Raw genomic sequence first — 21,907 nt, forward strand, 5'->3', positions numbered from 1 at the left:
GTTATTGTGTCATCTAACCAAACTATCCCCAGGAAGAAAATATCAAATATGAAAAATTTCCTAACAATAGTAAGTGGAAAAATAGAACAAAATCAAAGTGACCCCTTATCAATGAACTGATATAACACTTTAAGGAGACTGGGTTATCTTGTGTAAGACAAAGTGAACATCGTGAGGGGAAACAAACTCAATAATAAACCACATTAAGTACACAGAAGGGAAAAAGCAAAATTCATGAGCTGTAGTAGTTAACCTTGTATTGAAAAGTTTAATTAGTTAAATAAAGGCTTTACCTTGACTGTAGCTATTAGCAAACTATGGATTTCAGATATTCTACTTCACAGTGAGAGAAGGTTACAAAGTCTGTAATGTCTAAGAGTCTTAGAAATAGATGTTTACTTTTATTTATATTACTAACAATTGCAAACTCAGCAAAACTTATTTTATTTTTGTTCTCAACTAAAAAACCTCCAGAACAATGTACTTTCTTTTTAAAAGAAATACAAGGTTATAGATCTAAAAACTCAAAATTGCCACCATTTTTTATACTGAACATGTATTACTCATATAATAAAAAAAAATGAAAGCAAAGGCATTAAGTGAAAAATAGCAAACTGTAAACCAACAGTAGTATATCACCTCAATCTGTCTAAAAAAGAAATATGCATATGCATGTGTATACCCATAAATATGCTAATATAAATAAGCAAAGTTAAAAGTTAGGAGTGATTCTAAAGCATAGTGACGGAATAGAGGAGAGGGGAAGAATAGTAACAGGCAAGGACAAGAAGAGAGAAAAAAGAGCCAAGGCAAAGTCTGTCTTAAAAGAACAAACTACAGTTTAGTCTCCATGCCTATTATCATAAAAGAAAAACGTTTAAACACTTACCATCAGCATCTAAAATCCACGTTATAAAATGATTATTTGCTTGGTACTGAATTACAGAAGTTATTTGATAAAGACAGCCTTCAGAATGAAATGAATAGTGCTGCAAGTCATTATGCGGTAGGCCTTCCACAAAGTGCAACATGAATATGAGAGATACTCTGTGGGAGAGAAAGGTAAGAGAAGTCAAACAAATGTAATACCATGTGTCTGGTTATACAAAAGATGGTCTGAAGCGAGTAAGTCACACATAACATTTTCAAGGCCAACTGCACTGATTTTTCTTGAGAACCTCCAGATGTGTGCCTTAATTAGAAATGGAGAACTCACTCTAAGAAGAATGTAACAGTAAACCCTTCTCAGAATGGTATCACTGACAGTTGGAAGCCATCATGCAATAAGGCTCTAACACAGACCATTAAACAAAAATTGCTCTGTGAGCCGCGATGCTGCTTTGGCTTAAAGAAGATCTCTCGGAAACTACTTCGCAGAATCAAAAGAAAAAAATCCAGACCTTTGAGAATTCTCTTTGGCATCAAGTGCCCAAATTAATTGCCTTTGTTAGATGGGACAGGTGATATGTGAAACAAAGTAACAAACCTAAGATATTCAAACAAACATTTAAAAAACCCCAAGATGCTAATACTTTGGCCTATTTCTCTCAGTTTTCTCAGGAAGTAGAGAGACCCATGAAACTAAAATTTCTACTTACAAAAAGTTTATTTGTGAGGAAGTAGAGAAGAAAATATAACATGATGGTTGATCTACTATAAACTTCAAGACATCCATAATTTCAAAAATACATTTTATTATTACAGTAACATGACAAACCAGAAAATAGAACCCAAAATAGGCCTCAAATAACTAAATTTAACAAAGCTCTCAGGATTTACAAAAAATGTTGAATACCTCTTCCCAATATTTAAACAGCTGTCAAAACTTCCTTAGCTTACCAAAATTTATTCAGCTGAAATAAACTTGAATCAATGTCCAAAATGCAGATTATTCAAACTGACGAGAGATAATTTGTAAATTATCCCTTGTCAATCTTTCTGTTAGAGAATAATCAAGTCTTTAAAACTTAAGTACCGATAAATAAGAAGTCCTGCAAAACTGTCCATAACACTAAACTCCCATTGTTTTTTGCCACACATTGATCTGAGATGCCACTGATTATATAAAATGTACCATTATGAAAGAAGACTGCCAATTAAACTATACCACGCCATCGACTTTTAGATGTATTCCCATTTCAAACATGTTAAAAGGTGAAACTGTGTCTTTGAATCAGTGATCCACAGTAAAACCAGAGATTTACTCTCACAGCTGGATAGGCAGGCTTTAGGCCTCTTCAAGTATTAATATTTAGTTCTTTTGGCCGCAAATGTTACCTTTTCAATATATTTTCTGAGGCTAGCTACTAAAACATTCTCTTTTTGATCCCTAGACTACACAATCTTACTAGTTTCTATGTGAGTTTACGCGTGGAAAAGGTTAAATAGGCAGCATTTATTTCTTAATGGCATAATTTTAAAACAGTACAACTTAGAAACGTTGGCTTCTTGGAGTCAACAAAATAAAGCATATGCCTCCTCCTTTTCTAGTTTATTTTCCTTTCTACGTCTCCTAAACCCTAAAAGTCATGGTATTTTCCTACCCATAATTCCAGCTTGTCTCACTTCCAGCCTCTCAGGTGAGGGTTGAAGTTTACCTCTAGCTTGGCAATAATAGATTTTGTTCTCACACTTCTTCCTACCCACAGTACCTTGAGTGTCAAAGATAGTGCTCAGAGCTGAAGAGAGCAAGTCAGGTTCTGACTCAACCATAAAAAACTGGATGGGGCAGGTTAACAGAACTGGAACCAAGAGTCACAAGAGATTTCAAGCTACGATCCATTTGTACTCATCTCCCTAACATGAGATTCAACTACTCCTATTGTAAGGATCTACCCTCAGGAAGAGAAGAAAAAATAGGAAAGAGAGAAAGCAAGCACAAGGGAACTGTGCTAGCTGCCCTGCTATGCAAGTCAGCAGGCCACACTGAGTCAGCTCCACAAAAAGTAGCCAGTCTTGTGCTAATGGCCTGGAGTACAAGTTTTTGATTTTCATCCCAACTAATGTAATATAATCATTCATATTTTAGAAAAAGCATATTTAACAATGTGCACATATGTACTTCTGAACTGTAATAATGTAGGCTTTAGGCAGAAAACAATCTGCAAATGTAATTTTTAAACCTCATTACATTTTAGATCTATTATACCATTGTTTGAATTTGCAATATGACAAAAAATGAAAAATATGAGTAAAATTAGGTGCAATTCAAAGAATTAGAATTCATTCATGTTAATTGTAAAAAAGAAAATATATCTTTAGAAAAAAATTCAACTGCTCAGGAATTCCCTGGCTGTCCACTGGTTAAGACTCCATGCTTCCACTGCAGGGGGTGTGGGTTCAATCCCTAGTTGGGGAACAAGGATCTCACATGCTGTGTGGCCAAAAAAAAAAAACTCAACTGTTCAACAAAGGTTTACAAACTGTGTTTTCTGAAGGTGGTTCAAGGATCTCACAAATAATGAAACATTTCCTGCTAAACAATGAAGACTTAAATTAAGAAACATAATTTTAACTATTTTTTATATCAGTATTCCATCCAAAATTTGTAGGGGAGAGTGTAGTTTATTTATGTTTTTAAAAAGTCTGAAAATCATTGTATTAGACAGTTTAACAAAGCTCTCTCTATAAGCACAGAGCAGAAATGTCTTATTTCAATTCTCCCTACTCCCCTATCTTTTAGAAATAGTTGTTTAAAAAACAGATCATTGTTAAACCTTTAAGTAAGTAAGCTTTTCAAATGACAATCCAGGATAGTGTATGACCAGATTCCTAAAGGAGATCGTGGCAGTAATGAGAGGTTCATTTCAAGAGTTTGTGAAGTAAAATTAAATCACATTCTAAGTCCATGTCATCATGCTCTGGATATAATTCCTAAACAATTTATTCAAATTTACTTAAAGAAAAGTAACAGATTTGGACCCACTAGATTTATCAATGGACTCTTTTCCCAATGGGAACATATAGAGATGGGGATTACCTGAGACAAGGTGTTCAGGGAACACTATTAGTTTTTAGAATGCTATAAGATTGAGTTATGCACGATATCATGATGGACCTAATTACTTTTAAGTTATCCCTAAAAGCTATATTAAATTTGCTTCTAAATTCCATTAGATACCGACAATCAAGTTACACAAATTTCAAAGTAAAAAAATTACCAGGGACTTTATAAAGACCTTGTCATTTAAAATTTAAGTGAAATTTTACATATTTTTCAATTTTCAATTTTTTCAAATTTTTCAATTTACTTTTGAATACAGTAAATGTCCAAATTATAAATTCTGCTTATAAATTGGCCCATTCATTAGAACTCTAAACACATTTCCCATTGAAACACTGTCTGGATACATTTTCAGATCAGAGCATGAATCTTTAATGTAAGTAAAGCAACATATCTGTATAATTAAAAATTATATGTTGCAATGCAACAAATTAACAGATTAAACAAAATAGTAGTGAGTTTATCTTCAATGCTAGGGCTTGAGAAAAAGCACTATAAACTGTTATAATTATATATACCAAGAAGCCTCAAGTGATCCAATGATCCAGGGCAGGATGACTTCCAATCCTGCTGCCCTTCTACCTCATCACTAAGGAAAGCACTTCAAAAAAAAAGGATTCCCTGGGAATTCCCTGGCGGTCCAGTGGTTAGGACTCTGTGCTTTCACTGCCGAGGGTGCGGGTTCAATCCCTGGCTGGGGAACTAAGATCCCACAAGCCATGCAGCACAGTCAAAAAAATAAAAGTCGGGGGGGGAGATTCCCTCAAGACTTAAATCTCAAAGCTTGGACCCCAGACAGCCTATGGACTTTTGGTTAAAGGTATCTCCACTGTCTCCCCAATCAAATGCTATCAAATGACAGTAAAGGACAAAAAAAGGTAATAAACCAAAAGGACAAAAAAACGGAAAGGAGACATGAGCAAAGGAGAAGACAATAAATACTCAGAAGACAAAAAGCAAACAGAAAAATGGTAACTTAGCAGAATGAATGAAGTGATGAAATAAATGCTACAGAGTGGGGATACTGATGAGAAGAGCTTATATGCCCCCAAAGAACCCCTGAAGACTCAATATTGATAGGCAACAGATGTTGAAGAAGGTAGGGGTAAGGCCCTGGGCTGAATACTGAGATAGTGACCACAAGTGTGTATAAAGAAGACTCCCATGCAGCAGGCCCAGGGAGGAACCAGTGTAGATTAGAACCCTGGAGCAGAAGGATAAAAGGCAGCCAGAAGAGAGGTTTCCAGAAAAAAAGGGGAAGGAGAACTTAAAAAACTGTGAAGCATTTGAGTGTTTAGAAAATTTATTAACGGGTATTTGAAGAATTTGGGGGAAAAATCACAATGTATATATAACAAAGCAAGTGAAAACACAGGCCATTAATAATTCCAGGAAAAATAAAGAGTTATAAAAGAAATGAAACATAACCACGTATCCTGCTTGGCTGGAGAGGGAATATATGCATATTCATAACAAACAATAAGTACTGAAGCACTGATTTAACCAAAAATGTAATCATATTGGAAGGACAGGGAGAGGTTAAATAGAGATGGGGCCCAGGTGTTGGTGTAAGAGCCCTTAGTCCTCAACTACTATAAAAGAAGACTATATAAAGGTGGAATAAGTACACTGTTTTGAAATCTCAAAGTAAATACTACCTTAAAGGTTTAAAAAGCAGATGCCTGGAGACGGGGTAGGAGTGGCACTGCTCTTTTTTCCTTTTAAGTCTTGGCACTATTAGATTAACTGAGAATTTATTACCTGGATGATAATAACCCTTTAGGAGAGATTCTGAGGGGTTTCTTGGCACATCCAAGGGCATCAGACAAAGGTTAAGAAAAGGTTAATGTCACTGGTTCTTTATTACATCAAATTAAACCTCAAAACGTTTCTTTTATGTAGAGATAAGGGCAACTGAAAGCAAAGGTTAAAGAGGAGGTATGTGTGTGAGTGTATTAACAAAAGAGAGACAAACTGCCTAAAATGGAATTTACCTGTGAGTTTTTAAAGATATGGGGCTTCTGATAACACTGGAAAAGATAACTCTGATCAGTCCTCCCACTGAGGAAAAAATAGAAGAGCCGGCAAAATATAAAAAAGATACATCTGGTCAAGGGCAGCAGAAAGCTTACAGAAGGATGAAGAATTAGCAGGCCGAGGTCTGGAAGAAGATGGAAATTCAGACAGATGAGCCTATGGCTCATCTTTGAATCATCTTAGTTCTTGAAATTAGATTAAGGACATCCCAGAATTCTAATGACTCCAGGCACTTGGCAGAGGTGAGAAAAATGGAACTTTAATACCCTTAAAGAGAGAAAAAAGGCAAAAGAAGGTAAGACAGTAGGACAGTGGGGTCAGACAATCACCCTAAGTCAGCTCTGCAGTGGTATGTCGCCTGAACAGCTTGCTTATTGGCCAGAGTTCCTGACAGAGAGAAGCATTTTGGCAATTCACAAACATACGTTAACTCAAACTTCTGAAAGTAGGTTGTAGTCATCACTTTCAAGTCTACACATTAAAAAAAAAAAGTAAATCCACCTTCATTTTGTTCTAAAAATAGTAGGGCAATTTAAACTCACTTTTCTAAGACCATTTTTCTTATCTGTGACTTATTGTTGCAATTGTTACATGGACCAAAATGGGCAGCATTAACTGGGTGCCACTCAGGGATGACGTTTGTAAAGGTGACCAGATTCTTCATACATCTATAAAAAAAGAAGACACAACTTTGATTAAGTTAAATTCATTTATGTTAACTCAATCAACATCTAAAATAAAAAGGTACTTTCCTTTATTTGTTTATTCATACTTTCCTATTTCCTCAAATCAATATATCAATGTTCCTCTCGAACCCTACTCTAGTAAAGCTCTCGTAAGAACTCTCCACATTAATTACCTATAGTTTTTCAGCTATGAGATGAAGAAAATGTTAAGGCAGAGTTTCTCAAGAGCAATACCATTGCTATTTTGCGCTGGGTTATTCTTTGCTGTGGGGCACAGTACTGTGCATTGCTGGATGTGTGGCCTCATCCCTGGCCTCTACCCACGAGATGCCAGTAACAGCCTCCAGCTGTAGCAACTAGTTATCTCCAGACATTGCCAAATGTCCCATGGGACAAAATTAGCCCCTAGTTGAGAACCACTGTTCTAAGGCTTTCAAATTTATTAAGAGCTCATCCCTTACTCAAAAAATTCACAATCTGGCTATCCGTTATTGACAACCTAAAACAAAAAGGGGCATTTACAAATATATACAATCAGGAATAGAGACAACTTAATTATCGTGATCCTTAAAGTATAAGAATATCAGCTGTGAAAGAATATGGTTTTCACAGTTTATACAAGTCCTAAATTTGCACTTTAGCCTGAATACTTGATAGCAATAGGCATCTAAAAAGATGATCTTTACAGATGCACACTGTACCTCAACTAGATTCGCTTTAGTATTATCTTTAAAAGAGCAATTATTTATTATCAAGGAGACACCACCTTCTTCTCTAAACAGTAACAAATACTGGTAAATCATAAGTGAGATAAGCACAGGCCATTAGACATAGATCAGGGAAGCTAACATTTTAAAAGCAAAGCCACAGAGGTATCAACAAATACACTGACTATATTTCTGCTAAATTCTTAGTTCTCAAAGATAAACGTTAAGTAAAGGCTCCTATTTTTTAGTTAATAAAAGGGAGTTTGTCTCAGCAAATAAGGGTTAATGCTCCACATGACATCTAACATTTCTGAGCACTTACTATGTACAAGTCACTGTGCTAAGCACTCATGTACCAAACAAATCGAAGTGGCAGGTACTATTCTTTTTTTTTTTTTTTTTTTATTTATTTATTTATTTATTTATTTATTTTTGGCTGTGTTGGGTCTTCGGTTCGTGCGAGGGCTTTCTCCAGTTGCGGCAAGCGGGGGCCACTCTTCATCGCGGTGCGGGGACCGCTCTTCATCACGGTGCGCGGGCCTTTCTCTATCGCGGCCCCTCCCGTTGCGGGGCACAGGCTCCAGACGCGCAGGCTCAGCAATTGTGGCTCACGGGCCCAGCTGCTCCGTGGCATGTGGGATCTTCCCAGACCAGGGCTCGAACCCGTGTCCCCTGCATTAGCAGGCAGATTCTCAACCACTGCGCCACCAGGGAAGCCCGGCAGGTACTATTCTTATGCCCATTTTACAGATGAGGAAAGTGGCAGGTACTATTCTTAGCCCCATTTTACAGATGAGGAAAGTGAAATACATCAGATGATAAATGACAGACTTGAGATAGGAATTCAGGGAGTCCAACTCCAAAGACCATGTTTTTAACTGCCTCCAGAACATATCTTCTAAATTAAGTAAAAGTTGTTCAACTGGCACTAAAAACAGCAGCACAAAAATGAATGAGTTTGCTGGGTATTCTTCCACCAGATTAAGTGAAAATAGTTTTAGTAAAATGCCACTTCATTTTAGCTTTTCCTCTATAACTCCTTTTACTTTTAGAACAAAGAACTTAAAAAAAAAAAAAACCAATGGCAAACCCAAGTGGTTGGTGGCTTCTGTGCCTTGAGCTCTCAGAGTTTTTTCTATACAGCTCCAAAATGCACTTATCACCTTGTATTCAAAGCCAACAGATCAAAATAACGACTAAGTCACTGGTCCTCTATTATGTTCATATGTTATTTCTCTAACTAACTGGTCTGAATTTGGCCAGAATAAAGATTACTTCTGTTGAGTTCCTGGCACATAGGATATGCTCAATGAAAAGCTGTCAAACAACTGAGATGGGGATTTTGGAAAAGCTATAATGAAGCTGATTTTAATCATCAGGCTTGTTTATGTTATTTATATTATTTAAAATCCAGGTGGTGATTAGGCAGTATACCACAGTGAGCAGGAAAGTCTTAGAGAACAGAAAACCTAAACCTGAATTTTGCCACTTACTAGCGTGTCACCTTGGGCATCAATCTAACCCCTTTAAAGCTTCAGTTTTCACATTGTCAAATGAGGAGAAAGTCAGATAATTTATAGAAATTAATGACAGAAGACCCAGAAGCAGGTATTTGTTCTCATACTCACTTACACAACATTATTTAAGTCCTAGGTATAAGTGAAATGCTAATTCTTACTCTGTTCTAGTACTTTCGAGCTAACTGGTGAAAAAACAAATGTTTCCTGGTTCTGTAGCTTGGATTCCCTAGAGTGTTCTCTCAGTCCCAACTTTCCTCAACTGATCCCTAAATACCTAAAAGTAATCTCAATTAAGATAATGAATATCTAAAGTAATACTTTTCTCTTATAGTTTTATTTAATAACTTGGAGAGACTCCAAATTTTCTAGTTTACTAATAGTTGACTTTCAGAAAAGAGGAAAGGCCAGCCAGCCAGAGACTTTCTCATATATGGACAAAGTGAGGGTAGCATGCCTGATGAACTTTCTCTCCCTGACTCCTCTTCTAAAACCTAATTTCTCTCCTTATTTATGTGGTAGGTGTATGGAGGCAAAATAAATTTGCAGCTTCTTTCTTCTCCATGTTTCCTTCCAAGTACCAATCTCAGGGTCATGTACAACAATCATGATCCCTCTAATCCTCACCTAGAGGCATCAGGGAAGTAGAAAGTATGGCTGAGACAGCTCACGTGTGGAAGGATTCTGGTGATGGCTGGTCTTTCATGGGACTAAGGGAAGGAATGGGAAAGCATAAGTTACCTCTGAGGACTGCTACCAGACTCTGGGAGCCTAAAATCAAGTTTCCATGATGCTAAAAACAAGCAAACAAAAGCCCTAGTCCCTAATATTGGAGTAAACAAAACACACATAGTTTTTCAAAGAATTCTAAGAGGTATTCTTACTCAGCAGGGAATCCAGAGGGGAGGGGAGTACAGGGGAACATGCTACGTTCCCATTTGTCCCCACTTCCCACTAAAGAAATTCTTAAGAAAATTCCTTCTAGTAATCTATCAAACCATTTTTTTTGTACTCTTCTAGTATGAAGAAGCAAGCAAATTGCAATTTCTGAGGCTCAAAATTTTCCTGTTAACCTTAATGGTGGAGAAACTTCAATATATGGTGGGAAATTTTATCAAGGGTAGAGAGAGCAGTGCTACAAGTGGAAGCAAGTTTTCTTCAAATTTTATTACTTGGAGCCATTTTCAATAGAATGAATCCATTTTAAAAAATAGAAAAACTAACCTGTTTTGATATTTGTGTCCACAGTGTGAACATTCAAAATTCCAAGAAAAAGAATATGTGAAGAGGTTCTCAACGTGGGGTTCTGTCTTTAAGAGCAGGGGAAATGCAAACACAGGGCTTTCCATATCACCTTGAAGAAGAAAAAAAAAATTATTGCTCTTAATTAACTGAAAAAAGATAAACCAAAATTACAAATTGTTGTCTTTTCTCACTATATTCACAGTGTGAATATATGTGAATATGTATGTATGACAGAGTAAGTTATTCACAGTTGGGCAAGGGAAGTTTTCAAAGCATTTTCTAAAAATGTCCATCATAAAGATTTAATTAACACTCAGTATCTTTCATTCGTCTTGGTGGACACTTATGAAAACTTCTTAAGACAAAAGATAGAAAAGGCTCATACTGTCTCCTCAGATCTTTTCAGGCTTTCTCTGGGAAAAAATATCCTCAGAACTATAACAGCCTTAGAGTATTATAAAAACAAAGCAAAAATATGTACAGGTTTGTTTGGTACAGATACTAAAAGTAATATGACTGGTGAAACACTGTATGATAATAATTTCAGAGCTGGACAAAACCATTAAAAAGCCATCTCTATTCTGACTCTCTTGTTCTACACGTGGTGAGGGCATGACAAACCAGGCTTAGAGGACCAGATTCAAATCTCCAGACTCCTTACCTACTACTCTTCTTAATCTTTTAACAATTAAAATTAAACTTCAACAACTTTAAGGCTAAAGAAGATCTGAATTTTGTTGTCATTAAAACAAAAACCCAACTGTGGATTCTGTTTTCCAATTTAGAGACCAGCAAGCAAGTAGGAGGATTTATATTCTCCTCTTACATTCATCCTCCAATTGGTTTCTCGCCTTCCTATCTTCCAGGGAGCTTAGATGCTGCCTCACTGATTTGGCCTGAGAAAGAACCTGAGTCCTTCTCTCCTCTCCCTCCCCTGGGACAGTCTCACTTCTGTGGTTCAGTTCTCCCCCTGGCCTGGAACTACAGTTGCCTGGAACACAGCCAGGAGGAGTCACCTTGGCAGGACCAAAAGGCAGAACAGTGGGTTTTATTGCCTAAGCACACTCTATAAATATCGGTGGTCACAAAGGCTATCTTAATAGTCACCTTTGTGGTATAGTCCCACAGCTATTTTTGTACAAAAAACATAAAACTAAAATATTTTTTATAAACAGAAATAAATACAAATCAATCTCCTAAAAATGAACATATGCAACATCATATGCATAAACAGTGCATAGTATAGCATGAGTTTGTAATTAGTTATCAGCCTTTAAATGCTTACTCTATTGTAACTAAATATTAAGTGAAAAAGTAAATAATTTATATTTCATAATGACAACATAGAATCTTTAGGTCTAAAAATACATGAAGTTTTCAATGAATCAAAATATCATGAAAGAGCTCAAAACACAGTTAAATAAGTTACATGATTACAGATCATTTTAGATAATTTACATAGCTCCTAAATTGATCTTAATTATTTTTCCTTTGATTGTAAGTTTTATGGGTATAAAGCATCCTATTAGAGAACATTTAATGCCAATGCCTAATTCTAATTTTTAGAACCTCCAGTCTAAATTAGTTAAGTGGTTTGTTTGTTTCTTTCTTATGGCTGCATTGGATCTTCGTTGCTGCGCTCGGGCTTTCTCTAGTTGCGGCGAGCGGGGGCTACTCTTCATTGCGGTGCGTGGGCCTCTCATTGTGGTGGCTTCTCTTGTTGCGAAGCACAGGCTCTAGGCTCACGGGCTTCAGTAGTTGTCGCACACAGGCTCAGTAGTTGTGGCTCGCGGGCTCTAGAGCACAGGCTCAGCAGTTGTGGCGCACGGCCTTAGTTGCTCCGTGGCATGTGGGATCTTCCCGGACCAGGGCTCGAACCCGTGTTCCCTGCATTGGCAGGCGGCTTCTTAACCACTGCACCACCAGGGAAGCCCTAGTTAAGTGGTTTCTTTGCCTCTAGTACCTTATCCCCAACTCCTACCCAACTACAGATCTTCCTCATCTTATGATAGGGTTAGGTCCCAATAAACCTTTATACTGTAAGCTGAAAATATCATTAAGTCGAAAATGCATTTAATACACCTAACCTACTGAATATCACAGCTTAACCCAGCCTAACTTCAATGTGCTCAGAAAACTTAACATTAGACTACAGTTGGGCAAAATCATTGAATACAAAGCCTATTTTAAAATAAAGTATTGAATATCTCATATAATTTATTGAATACTATAATGAAAATGAAAAACAGAACGGTGGTCTGGGTCCAGCATGGTTGTAAGTGTATCGGTTGTTTACCCCATGACTGCATGGCTGGCTGGGAGCTGCAGCTCACTGCCACTGTCCAGCATCACAAGTGAGTATCATACCACTTACCACTAACCCAGGAAAAGATCAAAATTAAAAATTCAAAGTGCAGTTTCTATTGAATGCATTTATCTCTTTAACATCATTGTAAACTCAAAAAATCAAAAGTCAGACCATTGAAAGATGGGGACCATCTGTACCTAGTTTGCATATTTCCCTAAAGTACCTTCATTTATTACCAGGATGCAAACCTTTCAGTGACTTCTTGTTGTCTAGCTATTCAAGTTTCCTCTTCTGTTAATTTCTCATGAATGTCTTCTGGCCATTTTTCTATCAGTTTTTGTCTTTTTTTTTTTTTTAAACTGATGTACAGGAGTTCTTTGCAAGATATCCTGGGTATTATTTCTTTGTTCTATCTTTGCCCAGAGGTTTTAAACTTTAATGTAATCACAGCCACCAATCTCCTCTTTTATGTATCTTATTTAGGAAATTCTTCCCCACTGAGTGGTAAAATACTCACCTATATTTTCTTCCAAAGTTTTAAAACTCTGCTTTTCATGTTTAGGCTTTTAAATATGCTGAAGTTTCTTTCTAATTATGGTGTGAAGTAGGGATCTAATTTTCCCCCTGTATCAGGAACCTACTGTCCCAAGCACCGTTTCCTGGATGGCCTTTTCTTTCCCCACCTACCTGCATCAGTACCTCCATCATGGTTACGAAGTAACCAGACGGGGAGGGTTCTGATCTGGACTTTCTATGCTGTTCTAGTGGTCTGTCTATCCTTACACTGGTACACCACACTCAAAGACTAAATTACTCTTTACACTTACATAAATAAGTAGAAACCATAACAATATCAGCTTTTTTCTTTTTTAAAAAAAGAAAGAAATATACACATTAGAGGGAAAGAAAACACCAAATTGAAGATAGTAGTTACCTTTGTGGGGAGGTAAGGAAGAATTGGGGAAGAGTACAAAAAGGGCTTCAGCTGTATTTGTAATGTTATATTTCTTAAACTGTGGGGAGGGAGAGCAGAGAGGACAGTTTACAATGTGTTTTTTAAAAACAATAATCAAAATAAGGAAGTGGCTGGCTGATCTTAAAAATTTAACGAACACTCCGGGTCAATACAGATTCTACTTCTCTTTCTTTAGTACTTTAAAATACACGTTAATATTCAGAATGAGGACACATATGTTGTAAGACTCTAAAGTGCTCCCTGAAACAAAGATTTCATTAGTAAGATCTTAGCCTCTAATGTAGCACCTCTCACTGCTGAGTAGTACAAACACAAATGAGAGGATTCTACTGTATTGGAAGAGCTGTATGCTTGCCCAATTGCTATGAGTGCACAAAATTTACAAATACCTTCTCTGTTACACAGAAATCCAGACCCAAGGTGGCAATGGAGCAAGACGCCACCTTGTAAATACAATTAGCAGGGATAAGAAGAGTGATGATTCAGACTGGGGAAGAAACCACTCTTTAATTCAATTGGGAAGTGGAGTAGGGAACCTGAATAAAACGTCTCAGGTCACTCTAGGAGGGATATGATACCTGCAAAATGCAACACGGGAGCCCCTCAGTCTACACTCTGGCGATCTTATGAAAAAGGCTCCTTTGAAATGAGTATCCACCCAACAGATCAGTGATTGGGGGTAAGGAAAGGGGCTGACCACAAAGGAGCCAGGGGAACATTTTCATGGTGATAGAACTGTTCTATATTTTGATTGTGGAAATGGTAACACAACTGTATACATTTGAAAAGGATTTTACTATATGTAAATCATACTTTGATAAAAAGAATAAAAGAATATTCATCCCATCTGAGATCCCACCTTATGATGAATTAGAATAGCCCTTTAGTCCTAGAGGAGGCAATGCCAAAGATCTGGCATACGGAAAATCAGTTTATAAGAACAGAGTAAACTTATATATGTAGGAGTTCATGAAAAACAAAATAGTAAAACTAGGGGACAGAACTGTGGGACAAAGAAATAGGGGATACAACCATGCAAAAAAGACACTGCTTCCAGATACACTATCTGGGTCTGATGAAATAAATGACACTTGTTGAGAGAAAAACTTGAAGGCATTGATATTTTACATAATTTAACAGGAGTATTATACTAATAGGAGTATCATATACTCAGCTACTACAACACAATATTAATAGAAGAGTTAATACAAGGATAAAGAGAGGGACTTCCCTGGTGGCGCAGTGGTTGGGAATATGCCTACCAATGCAGGGTTCGAGCCCTGGTCCGGGAAGATCCCACGTGCCGCGGAGCAACTAAGCCTGTGCACCACAACTACTGAGCCTGCGAGCCACAACTACTGAAGCCCACGTGCCACAACTACTGAAGCCCGCAAGCCTAGAGCCCGAGCTCTGCAACAAGAGAAGCCACCTCAATGGGAAGCCCGCGCACAGCAACAAAGAGTAGCCCCCGCTCGCTGCAACTAGAGAAAGCCCATGTGCAGCAACGAAGATCCAACACGGCCAAAAATAAAATAAATAAATAAATATTTTAAAAAATAGACTTAAAAAAAAAAAAGGGATAAAGAGAAATATGGTAATTCCCTGGCGGTCCAGCGGTTAGGATTCAGCTCTTTCATTGCTGGGGCCCTGGGTTCAATCCCTGGTTGGGGAACTAAGATTCCACAAGCCGTGTGGCAGGAAAAAAAAAAAAAAAGATAAAGAGAAATAAAACATAAAGAGAAATAAAACAAAAGGCACCCCCTCAAAAAAAAAAATTACTACCAGCTCCTTTTTGCAATACAAAAAAAAAATTTATAAAGACCTGGAGACTCTAGCGCCCCTGTTCCACTCTGCTCCCAGAGGCCAAAAGACAATTCATAGAGGACAAAGCAGGTCTCATTCTTATGCCCTTTTTAAAAGTAAGAAAACTTTCCCAGAAGGTCATCAGTATATATCTCCTCATATTCCACTGGCTAAAATTGTTCCATATGTCCATTCCTAAACCAATCACTGGCAGGGGAAACAGAATTACTATGGTTGGTGTAGACCAGAGATTCTCAACCCCATCCGTCCATAAGAATCACATGGAGGCTTCTAAAAATTACTGATACTTGAACTCCATCCTGAGATTCTTATATAATGGGCCCCCAGCACTAGTTATTTACTTTTAAATTTCCTAGGTGCTTTTTTAATGCACAGTCAGTCAAGGTTGAAAACGCTGCAGTAGTCTACTGGGGGACAGTATTGGGAAAGCAACCAATGGTGCACTCCGTGAGTATTCAGCTGGTTCTGAGAACTGCATCCACGCTGAAGGGGTGGAACACATGCCTGCATATTTATATAGAACACCTCCATCCACGAATGATTTAACCAGTGATTAAATGATCAGATTCCAAGAATCTGATCATCCCAAGTAATAAAACAGTATTATATTTCCTTTTGATATAAGTATGTCTTTATGGTAGATGAGTAATACAGTTAAATTCCATAAATTACTTACCCAATGTACACCTAAGCTGAGGCTGAAGCCTAATAAAAATATCATCTCTGACTTCATTCAGACAGGTCTCTATCTTTGCAAATATTTCAGAAGGAAGTTTTTTACAATCTCCATCTGATAATAAAATACAGAACATTATCAATTTCTCATCAACCTATTTCTTTCTACAGACAATTAAGACATTACCAAAATGAAAGTTTACCAGAGTCAACAAATTTTATAGAGACAAAAATGGAAAATACAAAATTCCTTAATTCTTCTTCCTCTCTCTGTGGTATACCATATATTCCCTCAATATGTGTTAACAGCACAATATCATTAGTACTGACTGCCTGCCTCAACATCATTCTGCCTGAGTAAAATCTCAGTGCAAGTCTTTCTCATCCAAATAATCACAGACAGGCCTAGCTAAAGAGCCACACTTTCAGATTATTTTGCCCATCACTGAAACAGCTGAAGCTCTCTCTTTTCATGAAATTATTACTTATGCTAGAGACAAAATCTAATCATTTAATCCTCTCTGTATAACTTTTACTGAACTTAACTAGATCACAGGAGCAGATAAATTTATAAGGAGTCTTAATAAAGTCATGATTATTTCCCAAACTAAGATTTGGTATGTTTTCCTCCTCCTATGTCTTTTAAAGGGTCTTCAATGACATCATCACATTTCACACAATTCTACATTCTGCTTTTTTATTTACACAAATCTGCTTCATTAAAAAATTTGCAGGCTAGTAATTACACTCTGACTGAACCATAGTTTTATTAGCCATTCCCTATTGCTGGACATTTGTTTCTTTTTTTACTGTTATAAATACTATCATGTTAAACATCTTTGGGCACACACCTGTCCATGTTTTTAATCATTTCTTTAGGGTAAAAGTCCTCAAGATGGAATTACTCTGGCAGAAAACTACCTAAGATTAATAAGAAAATTATTTTGAATAAAAGCCGCCATATGCATCTGACTCTAGTTACTCTTAAGCTACAAATAGATCTTTTCACTAAAATCTCTTACGAATAAATAATTCATATAGCCTGATCACATCCTGCTTATATGTCTCACTATGAAAACATCCGGAGTCTTCTGTAATATGAAGTAAGCATTAACCAGAATTTTTGTTATTTGACCACACTGAAGAAAAGAGAAAACTTACAATCCAAAGTAAAGTAGCTTGAACAAATGTAATTACAACTATATTGTAAAAACTACAATTATCTTGTAAAAAATTAATATAATATTAAAATTAAAAGTTAATATTTATTTAATATTCAAGTCAAAATTTGAATGAGGTATGTTCTTCTACAACAAACAACTGTCACCAACTCAGTACTGGGGTTTCTATAATTATAGAAAACAGGAATAAAGAGAAAAGGCAAAAGCAAATATGCTTGTGAGAAACTGAATTTTAAAAACTGCAAAAAAATTCAATCTCAAAGAAACTCAAACTGAAACAAAATATTTTTTATCTAAAAAAATTACAGCTTTTTAAACGTTTCTACACAAAGGTGATTAGAGTGTTCTGGGATGTTTATTTCTACATATGAAAATGGATTATTATGTTGGTATAACCCTTCCGGAAAGCCATTTAGAAAGACTTTTTTTTTTAAAGGACCCCCAGGGGGATCCCCTACTTTTTTTAATATAAATTTACTTATTTTATTTATTTACTTTTGGCTGTGTTGGGTCTTTGTTGCTGCGCCTGGGCTTTCTCTTGTTGCAGCGAGCGGGGCGGGGGCGGGGGCGGGGGGGGGGGCTACTTTTTATATAAATATTTTAACATCCCTTCTAGGGTATAATCAGCAATAGATTCAAAGGATACACGGATATCTGCCATGGTATTTACACATAGTAGCAAAAAAAAATGGTAAGTAGCCTGAATGGTTAACAATGGGGAAACAATGTATAAGAGTATACTAATAAAGTAAAATGTTGCACAACCGAAGTCAAACTGCATAAAGGTTAGGATTCTCCACCTACCAGATACCAAAACCCCAAAAGCCATAATAATTAAAGAGTATGGCATTGGTACAGAGACAAAAAAATAGTCAACAATGGGGAAACAATGTATAAGATCTATATAAAAGATTGCATGATCAAAGCCAAGTTGAATAAAGATGAGGATAGGAAGACCTAAAATGCCCTAATAATTAAAATAGTGTGGTATTGGTGCAGGGACAGATAAAGTGACCAAGAAAACAAAACAGAGTTAAGGAACAGCTGCACACATACAGATTGTTATATGACAAAGGGGGCATGGCAGATCAATTGAGGAAAAAGGTGGAGCTAGAAAAACAGGCTACGCAATGGAAAAAAATGAACCGTTACCACGTACCAGACACAATTACCTCCAGTTGAACTAAGAATTTCAATGTAAAAAGCAAAGCTCTGTGACTTCTCAGTGAAAATAGAGGTAAACGACTTTCTGATCTTGGAGAAAGGAAACATTTCTTTTTAAAACCACAGACATTACTAGCTATAATAGGAAAGATTAACAATTTCTGTCATCAAAAGATATCTTTAAAAAAGTAGAAACATGAGATACAAACTGGGAGATTCAGTAACCTGTCTGAATAAATATAGCAACAAAGACATATGAAAACTCACACAAATCAATAAGAACATGACAATACAACAGACAATGATAAGACACAAACAGGCTTCACAGAGGGAACAGGGGGTCAACCTACATACGAAGAGCTGTCCAACCTCTCTAAAATCTGGGAAAAGCAAATCAAGACCACAAACCATTTTATATCATTCAAATTGCAAAAATCACCACGTGTGAAAATAAGCAAGGGAGGAAATATGGATTAGGCAGATCTCTTCTACATTGCTAATGGGAGTAGACTGGTACAACCACTTTGGAAAACGATTAGCCATTATCTAGTAAATCTGAACTCAGAGCCTATCCTATGGTATATCGAAGAAAAACTCTTGTGCCCCAGGAGACTTGCCTAAGACTAGTCACAGCAACAGTATTTACAATTGCAAAAAACAACCCAATGACAGATGAATAAATACACTTATGTACTTACAAACTGATATACTTACGAACTGGAAATATTATATAGCAACAAAAATCAATGAAACACAGATACAAGCAGCAGCATAGATAAATCTTTATAAAAAGAAAAAGAAGTCCCAGAAGAAATACTGTACAGTATGTCTTTTTTTATAAAGTTCAAAACATTAAATTAGGCAATATATTGCTTAGCCATATACATGTAGGAAAAACTATTAAAAAACAAGAAACGATATAACACATTTCAGGATAATGATTACCTTTGGGGGAGGTAGATGATGGGATGTGGAGGAACACATAGGTAGATGTAAGTCACTGGAAATATTTTAATTTATCTTGGGTTGGAGGTGGGTTCCTGGGTATCCTATTTTATAGAAAATAAAAATATAGCCCTCACTGTGAAGAGAGATTTTTGGGGAGTTGTGCGATTATGGATGGTTTGTATTTACTTCTTTATTCTGCTTTACGGCAACTCAAAAACTTAAAGTTGTACTTTGATGGACTCTATGTTGACCACCATTACCCTGACAGCTAAGATACAACCATAGCCTCTTTATTCTTTACTCTTAGTTTTTGAAAAAGACTGCCTTTTGGACAGTCGTGATAACACAACTGGTGTTCACTCAAGCTTCACGACAGACTCCGTCCCTGTGCTCCTTGCTCCGAGGTTCTACGTAAAACAAAAGCTACTGATGGCATCTTTTCGCGTGCTATGAGACAACGTTCAACATTAACCTCTTCAAAAATTAAAGAGAAATAAAATGTTATTACTAACCTTTAACTCCATCCAACTGACTGGTGTGCAGAAACTCATTGGCTTGATTATACCTAGTGAACAACCGACCAAACACAGACTCCTCTGTAGAGCGCAGGTCAGTCACAGTGTTTTTCAGCCCTTCCAAGTGCACCAGTGCTGACAGGATACAGTCTAACCAACAGAGAGCATGTGCGTTTTTCCATTGGACACATGAAGTCTGGCAAAATGAGGTATGCTTGCTCTCCAACGGCATTTCCAGTTCAGATGTGCATCCTTCATTTTGAGGGGAAGTCCCTCCAGTTCCAGAAACATCAACCATAGTAGAATCTTCTTCAGCAGCCGTGTCAACAATATCAGCTTCCAAAATCTCATTCTGCTCCAAGGAATCAGTTGTCCTAATTGGATTCTGTTGACCACCGTGTAGTAAACCAGGTAAGTCTGATGAGGTTTCATCGTACTCTTCTTCATTATGTTTACTGTTCAAAACTTGTTCACCATCAATACCACTATGATTTTTAGTCTTTTTGGAATTTGCTACAAGAGGTGAATCTTTATAGTTGGTTTCCACGATCTTTCTTTTTTGAGGCTTATTTGGAGTGTGACAATCTTCCAAATCAGGAGTAATTAAGTTATTAAGTGATTTAGAGCCCAAGGGATAGATACACTAGAAAGAAAAAAATAACAAAAACTAAAAATTCAAATAAGCTCAAGCTTTAACTTCACAGATTCTATATCATGAAAAATACGTATAAAATTTTAGCATTAATTTGACATGAGAGGGTATATAATATTATCAATCTAAATTTGAAGGAACCAGGGATAAACAGCTATTTAATCAAAAGTTTCATCCCCAAAAGAGTTATTTTTCCTAGTTAATTTGAACAATCAAGGGTTTAATCTGAGTTACTCTAGAGTAAGCTAGCAAGGAAAACATACATAATTTTGCTTTAATAAAGAATCTAATGTTGAGTTAATTAAAAATTCCAACATTTTATGAGTGTATTATTCTTTTTAAGACAGGTACACTGCATAGCATTAAAAACTAGAAAAGTATTTTCAAACCAAAAAAGTCGCAGAGTAATCTGTACTGTTTCTCAGTTTTGAAACTGAGTATTAATCTGAGAGCACATCAGCATATCAATTTTACACCCATATTGGGTCTAAGAATCAAACTGGCTGAATTTTAATAACTTCACCATGCATGAACACAATTTCAGGCAAATATCAAGAGTAAACAAATCACTAAAATAATCAATGAATTTTCCCTAAGTTTGAAAACTAGTGAAATATTTTACAAGACAAATGCAAGAAATCTACGTACCGTGTGCCCTCATTTAAAATATGCTTTCTTCTACACAAGTACGGTAGATTGCTCCCTTGGTGGCCTCCAGTGAACTAAAGAACTATACCTCCAGATACTCATGCCCCTGTACAGTCAGCCCCCTGCCACACAGCCTCAGGCTTGGCCACGTGACTAGCTTTAATGGGACATTAGCAACCAGGATGCACATGCTTCATAAGCACTGGCTTACTGGGCTTGCCCTCTTGGAGCCCTCTTTCTGAACAATCTTTCTTAGTCCCAGCCATCACACTGTCAGGATCCCAATTAGCCTCACCAAGAGACCCTCACGGAAAAGAACTGAGATCCTGCCTGACTACCTGAGTTGAGTTCCCCGCTGGCAGCTAGCATCCACAGCCTGCCATGTGTACATTTTAGTTGTCCCAGCCAACAGTATGTGAAGTGTAAGAACTGCCTTGTCAACCCACAGAATCATAAGTGAAGCCATTAAGTTCCTTTAGTGACTAAGTTTTGAGATGGTTCACTTCACAGCAACAACTAACTGAAAGGCTCTCATTTAAAGTATAGCATTTTCTGGGCTTCCCTGGTGGCACAGTGGTTGAGAATCTGCCTGCCAATGCATGGGACACGGGTTCGAGCCCTGGTCTGGGAGGATCCCACATGCTGCGGAGCAACTAGGCCTGTGAGCCACAATTACTGAGCCTGCGCGTCTGGAGCCTGTGCTCTGCAACAAGAGAGGCCGCGATAATGAGAGGCCCACGCACCGCGATGAAGAGTGGCCCCCACTTGCCGCAACTAGAGAAAGCCCTCGCACAGAAACAAAGACCCAACACAGCCATAAA

General features: G+C 37.1%; 1 protein-coding gene across 4 annotated transcripts in view; it reads right to left on the reverse strand.

The window, feature by feature from the left end:
• USPL1 (ubiquitin specific peptidase like 1) overlaps nt 1–21,907 on the reverse strand; it is a 40,047-nt gene that overhangs the window by 4,374 nt on the left and 13,766 nt on the right. For 3 of the 4 annotated variants that reach the window (XM_007164163.2, XM_007164164.2, XM_057533148.1), the window contains exons 4-8: nt 19,784–20,429; nt 15,980–16,093; nt 10,175–10,304; nt 6,583–6,708; nt 890–1,047 (exon numbers count right to left, since the gene is read on the reverse strand). In XM_007164163.2, coding sequence (XP_007164225.2) covers nt 890–1,047; nt 6,583–6,708; nt 10,175–10,304; nt 15,980–16,093; nt 19,784–20,429 — 1,174 coding nt within the window. The remainder of the gene's footprint in view (nt 1–889; nt 1,048–6,582; nt 6,709–10,174; nt 10,305–15,979; nt 16,094–19,783; nt 20,430–21,907) is intronic. The other variant, XM_057533149.1, reaches the window with a different exon arrangement.

The sequence above is a fragment of the Balaenoptera acutorostrata genome, chromosome 18 (genome assembly GCF_949987535.1).
Source record: "Balaenoptera acutorostrata chromosome 18, mBalAcu1.1, whole genome shotgun sequence".
NCBI lineage: Eukaryota > Metazoa > Chordata > Mammalia > Artiodactyla > Balaenopteridae > Balaenoptera > Balaenoptera acutorostrata.